At 46.0% G+C, this 6,849-nt stretch overlaps 1 protein-coding gene across 1 annotated transcript in view; it reads left to right on the top strand.

Annotated features, from left to right (window-relative positions):
* The first annotated feature begins 2,626 nt into the window (after positions 1 to 2,626).
* KIAA1549 (KIAA1549 ortholog) overlaps positions 2,627 to 6,849 on the top strand; it is a 202,126-nt gene continuing 197,903 nt past the window's right edge. The window contains exon 1 of the mRNA XM_077807537.1: positions 2,627 to 2,897. Within this exon, the coding sequence (XP_077663663.1) occupies positions 2,627 to 2,897 (271 nt within the window). The remainder of the gene's footprint in view (positions 2,898 to 6,849) is intronic.

Genomic DNA, 6,849 nt, shown 5'->3' with positions numbered 1-6,849 from the left:
AATTAGAGGACCAAAATTCTTTCTTTTATTTTCTAGCAGGATTTCCCCACCCCTTCCACCAAACCATGTTCAACGTAATAAATGAGTGTGGCAGGTTTCCTGGAGGAGTAACGTTTCTCTATCACTGAATTCTGGATGTTTACTCAAAATTCTCAGCTTCCAGGCTTCAAGTGTCTTTGCAACAGTACCACTTGGGAAACTTCTACCCATACAGTGTCAACTATTGGAAAATAACATTAGGAAATCCCCTGATACATTGTTAACCTGTTTAATCGTGGTTGTGCAGCTGAAATAAAGAGGCAGCTCAGTGTTCCAACATGATCTCTTTTAGACAGCTGTATTTGCTCTGTGACTATACTGAGATTATTGTTGGACTCCTGTTATCAGAAGCTGTGGTGAAATGGCCTTTTTAATTTTGTTAGCGAGGGTAAGGTACTGTGTTCTTGGGAGTTCCTCACGGTTTTCCTTACAAGGGCAGAGTTAAGGTTGTGTGGGTGTCCTGTCAGATAAATGTAACCTTTAAAGATGCATAGTCAATGCAGTCAACCTGTAGAACTCCTTGCCCGAGGATGTTGTGAAGGCCAAGACTATAACCGGGTTCAAAAAAGAACTAGATAAATTCAAGGAGGATAGGTCCATCAATGGCTATTAGCCAGGATGGGCTGGGCTGGTGTCCCTAGCCTCTGTTTGCCAGAAGCTGGGAATGAGCAACAGGGGATGGATCACTTGATGATTACCTGTTCTGTTCATTCCCTCTGGGGCACCTGGCATTGGCCACTGTTGGAAAACAGGATATTGGGCTAGATGTACCTTTGGTCTGACCCAGTATGGCCATTCTTATGATGGTTTTCCCCCATGTTTGATGTTTATAATTTCAATTCTAAACTTCTGTATGGGATGTAGATATGGCTGTACAGGACAGTAGAATGACTTTCACTCAACATTCCTTGCTTTTTGACATTTGGGTTGAGGGATTTAAGCTCTTACTTTTGGGAAGAGTATGATGCCCACAAGGCATGGTTGTGGGACTGCAACTACTAACTCCACCAAAAAGTATTTTGTGTTTTCTGAATATGAATCCTTCTGGTGCGGTCAAGACACCATTTAAGGGATGAACAAGGCTTCACCATCCCTGTCTATCCCACTGTTTGTTGGAACGACTACGGCCACATCTATACTGTAGCCATAATACTAGCACAGCAGGTGTGTGCTGCTCTAGTACAGACGCTTTCATGATCGCCTAATCTGACCGCCTGCAGGCCACAGAACCTCACCCATCCACTCTCTAACCTCTAGTTCGCCAATCATGATTCAAAGACATCACAGAATAGCAGGGTTGGAAGGGCTCTCAGGTCATCTAGTCCAATCCACTGCCCAATCCCTAATTTTTGGCCCAGTTCCCTAAATGGCCCCCTCAAGGATTGTACTCATAACCCTGGGTTCAGCAGGGCAATGCTCAAACCACTGAGCTATCCCTCCCCTATTCTTCCATCACAGTAGCTGATCCACCTCTCTGAGAGTCAGGGGCTAGACTGATGGAAGAACTCCTCCGCTGACCTAGGCCTGCCTACACCAGGGGTTTAGGTCAAGGGAACCACCCTCGAGTAAGGCCGTAGCCAGAAGCAGTTGCAGCTGAAGTGGGTTTTTTACCCATGGAAGCTTATACCCAAATAAATCTGTTAGTTTTTAAGGTGCCACCGGACGACTCATTGTTTTTTGTAGTAGCCAGAGCAACCTCCGTTTCTGGCAGAGCCCCGCTCCCCCCTTCTTGTTTCTGGAAGTTAACTTCTTCTTTCGAGGACAGGGTGGCAGCCTAACACCCTAGCCCAGCCAGGAGGGCCAGACAGCTGCTTCTCACCTCCCACCCCTTAGAGCCGAGTGGGAGCTCCACTGGGGCCACCTGCCTCCCTCCCCACCGACCCTCGCTGTGAAGGGGCAGCGCGCCCTGCGCGGCGCCCGAACAATTCCAAAGGCGACAGCAACAGGAGACGAAGCTTGGCGACGTCAGAGGCCTCCTCCTCCGGCCCCGCCCCTGCAACACCCCCCAATGTGGGCCTTGACCCGCCCCCTGCGCGCGCCAGGCTGCCCAGGCCGGTGGTGCGCGAGGTCCCTGGCTGCCTCTGCGTGGTGCCCGCGCGCGGGGAGCCGGGGCGCGAGCCGGGCCCGGCGCAGAACGCGGGCGGGCACGCGCGCGCTCCTCCTCCTTCTCCCTTGCACGCGGGCACGCAGGTGCCGGGCCGCCCCGCTCCGCTCCGCTCCCCGCCTCCGGGCCGGCCCCCGGCGGGATCTCGGCGCGTCTGCGGGAGGAGTTGGGGCCCGCCGCGGCGGCTGGGACAGAGGAGCCGCCGCCGCCCCGACCCACGTGAGGAGCCGAGACGGGCCATCAGCAGCAGGAGCCAGGGAGCCTCCCTGCAGCGGCTGGCACCGGGAGCTCCGGCCGGCAGGAGGAGCCCCTCTGCTCTCGGGGCGATTGCTGCCCCGCTGCTCCCAGCGCTCGCCGCCTGCGCCCGGGGCTGTCGTGCTCCCCCCTTCTCCTTCCCCTTGTGAGACTCGCCCTCCCCGCCCCTGCGCCGGGCAGCTGCCCCGGTTATCTTGGGGGGGCGGGGGGCGCTGCAGCCCCCGCCCCATGCACGTGAGCCCTGCGGGGTGGATGTGCCGAGGAGGAGCCGCCGGGTCAGCCCAGCCCTGGCTTTCGGGGGATGCCCAGCGGGGCAGCGATGACTTGAGGCTGCGCTTTGCCATGGATGGGATGACATGCTTCATGGTTGCTTTGGTGACGCTGGTGTGCTGGTGCCCGGGTCAGCCTGGGTGCACCGCCCGCCGCCCGGCCCTGCGAACGGGTCTCCCGGTGCTGCTGTCTCTGCTGCTGTCCGTGCCGGGCTTCCTTCCGATGGCAGGTAAGGAAACAAAAGGGAGCAGAGGCCCCATCCGTGGGCTCTTCTGCCTTGCACAGAGCAATGCTGTGCCGGGTTGCTTTGCCCGTGGTTGCAGGTGTGGTCCCTACGGGTAGTGCTGTACGGAGGCTTCTTTGTACTGAGGACTCGTGGCAAAATTTGCCAGGGCTCTAATTTGTTCTGTGCTATGTACCAAAGGCCTGTGTGAGGTTGTTTGTTCTAGGCTATTTTGTGACGGATACTTCACTTTAAAAAAAACATTTTATAGCATTACTGCAAGCACTTTTGGGATAAAGGTTTGTTCCCCTCTCCCGGAGATGACAGTGCTTACGTTAAAGGTGTAAGAGGGGGAGAAACAGTATCTAACTACACTTGAATATGGTCATTCCTTGTTCTTCTGTGCCAAAACCCTCATGCTTTGTGTACTGGGAAGACTGAAAGCAAGTCATTGTAAAAAAGCTCCGTACAGAGAATTTCAAAATATTTTTTGGAGATTTAAAAAGAGAATGTGCTCCCCAAAAGGTTTTTTGGAAAACATTTTTTTTTTAATGTTAAGGCATAATTTCTTAAAATGAGCAGACAGGCAGTCACTCAGCTACCTTGCTTTAAATAAGGCTATCAGCATAGAATTGAGGATGTAATTCATATGGAGTGGTGTCAGTTTCCCCCCATCCTTCTAAATCTGTCTGGTAATCAGGTGTTTCTGTCTTCTATGATGTCATCTGAACGCTGATGTGCTCTTGGAGTCCATGCAGTGAATACATTTCCCACAACTTGCATGCTTCTGGAGGGATTGTTGGGCAGTCTGTACATGCATGTTGTTGTTTTGGTTGTGTTTTTTAACAAAAGATACTTGGATATCCTGAATAGTATTGACACTTGGAAATGTCACAACATCAATTTGTGATAACATTTGCAGGATTCTAGATGTTTTGTTTTGTTTTCTGTGTGGAACCACAAAGTGCTGAAATTAGAAAACATTGTCTAGTATGCAACTAATTTAAAACAAAAAATGTAAACCTAGCAGTGAGATGACAACTGTCTGAAGCTGATTACTGTTCATACTTTATATGGAAAGTTAATATTTTGTCAATGCTTAAATGCAGTTTAAATGAAACTCATGTAGTTGTTAAATTATATTACGAAGACGTGTCATACACACAAACTTCTTATTGTATCACTTTTATCAGTAGACACTTGTGCCTGCTCAACAGATGACATTTCATAAAACAGACACCTTGTGTTGATGTATACTTTTGTTGAAATCAAAGTTAAGATTTATATTTAAACACCTTCTTAGGTGATAATGATAGCATGATAAACAGTAAGACTTGCCTTAACCAACCATGCAATGGACCAGCCAAAGTTTGACATTTAGGAAAGGCTGACTTTCTTTTAATGAAGGGTTAGCAAAATTGAAGTGGCAATGACTGATGTATTTGTAAGTGTTGGATATATTTAAAAATCCCTTTACAGATGGGAGGGTTACCTGTTTTTTGGTGATTCTCTGTGCATTTGTACAGTGTATATCTTCATTTATTAATACTTCATCTTTGACATTAGTTCATACTGTGGTATTGCATTTTTAAGGTCTGATCCAACTCCTTTTGCAGCTGGTGGGGGATTTTCAACTTATTTTAAACAGTTGGTTGGACTCCTATGAAGGTTGAAAATCTCCAGTAAATTTCAGAGATGCTATTTGTAGAATAGAGTTTAGGTATGATGTCTTTAGGGAGGTGTCAAAGCTGTCTTTTTCTGGAGGATAGTAAAAATATTTTTAGCTCTTTATGACTTTAGACAGTAAGTGGAGTGTGACTTCTGTTTTAATTAGCAGCCTTTAATTGCAATGTCTCAGGGCCTCTGGACATAATATTTGTGGTGCTGTTTTTATAATTAAACCAGTGTCTAGCCAGTGGAAGCTAATACTCAGGGAAATATGGCTCATTCACTGTGATGATTTTAATGTTAAAAGGGTTGGGAGTGTTCTAAGAACACTGCAATAACAAAAATAAAGTTAGTCTGAAGTGCTTTATAAAAGACCAATACAGGAATCTGTCAATGGTATCTTATCCTTGTTCACTATCCTAATCTTTGGTTTTGGTTTCACTAAAGAGTGCATGAAAACAAGAGAGGTGGTCATATGCCCCTATTAATATGCAGTAAACTTTGAGTATTCTCTTAGAATTGCCTGACATGTAACACTGCTTCAGCATCTCGTATTGGGTACAAAGTCTTCTGATGGTCAGTGACATTCATTCTTTAATAGTTGAAGAGCTACTAAAGCAAATGTACCACATAAACTGTACAAGAAGCTTATTACAAGATAATGAAATAACTGTTCTTTAAAGCAACTTGCTTACAGTTGAAGTATCAAAGTGTAGATTACTTTTTCTTAATTTACTTTCTGTAAAATTCTGACTTCTGAAAACCAGGAAATAGAGAGTTATGGTAAATGCTCACCCGACCTTAACTCTGCCCTCTTTGAGCAATACCCTATACCACACATACTCGCTCTCCTTTTCAGTACAACACACAGATGCTACCTGCATCTGATTTACACTCAAACACTGAGCCTATTCCCCCTGACAAAATACCACACTTGTAAAATTTAACAGCCACTTCACGCTCTTTTACAGCCCCATCACAACTGCACATAGGATACCACTTAAACCTATATCATTCTCTAGCTATCATTAAAGCAGTCTGTGGTTTAATATCCCACCTAACTAATGACAATATCCATGGCAAGAAGATCCCAGGACCCTGCTATTGACCCAGACTGTACAATTCTGTGTTGACATGATGCAGACTGGAACCTCAAAATACACATGCACCTCTTTTCTTTGATTCCCACACATTGGGGTCCTCAGGCCCAGATCTCTTCATGTCACAGTTTGGTAATCCTCCTCAAACTAATCCCCAGATTTCCTCATATCACAAATGCACTTCCATTAACCTGCCCCAACTATTGCTTCCACCATTCAGTTCAGCTACATTTAACACCCTGAATGCAGCTGGAGTGCATGCAGATAATTCCCGGTGGCTTTTGCCAGGTCCAGGGGGCAGAGTTAATGTGGTTACGTGTACCATAACTCTGCATTTCCAGGTTTTCAGACGTTTGAGTTTTGCTGAACTCAGTGTTCTGGAAGGGCACGAGCTATCAGTAAGAACCCTTAATTCTGTGTTTAGGGAGGTTTTTTGGCCATTTAATTATTACAAAAGTTAGGGATTAACTTTTCTCCATGAAGTGGGGAGAAGTCCTAACGGAGCCTGTGCATTCAGGTAGCAGATTAGCAAAGAAGCAAACTTAGACCCAAACTTTAGTCATCTGTATTTCAGAGTTCCCTTTCTCTGGAGGCTCCAGTATATTTGAGGTGCTAAACAGCAGAAATTGGGACACTTGAATGAAACATGTTCGAATGCTCACTTTTTTTTTTAAAAAAGAGAAATGAGGGGTCAAGAGGGCCCAAGTTTAAAGCTGTTAGGTGCCTATTAATGTACATCTGAAAATAATATAAACATGTGCAGATCATCTCATAGAAGGGCATAATTTAGAAATAATGACACTTTCTATTGCTCGTGCTCAGTATGCTGCAATTTTCAATGCTTACAGCTGTTTTAGAAATCAGACTTTCATGGATGGTGCTCTTGATTGAGGACTAGTTGCTTGCTAAAGTAAAAAGGTAAGCTGTTGAGGTTGTGTGTGTTTTGTAGCAGAAAAAGGGGTGGTCCCGTCCCCCCCAAAAAAGCCTGAAGATAGTTTGAGAATTTCAAAACAAAAGATTTTGTAGAACAGCAGACTTAACTTACAGTATAGTAAGTTCTGATCTTACAGTATAGCAAGACGATATCTTTGGCCTCTATTTACTGGGATGTAAATGTTTCTAAGGAGAACGGGGTGGCTGAGTGGTTGAAACACTCTCTCCTTTTGTGTTTCTGACTATGGCTTAAACTT

This window comes from Eretmochelys imbricata, chromosome 1, assembly GCF_965152235.1.
Source record: "Eretmochelys imbricata isolate rEreImb1 chromosome 1, rEreImb1.hap1, whole genome shotgun sequence".
Classification (NCBI taxonomy): Eukaryota; Metazoa; Chordata; order Testudines; family Cheloniidae; genus Eretmochelys; species Eretmochelys imbricata.
Note: the sequence above shows the minus strand (reverse complement) of the source record. Positions and strands in the feature narration are given on the sequence as shown.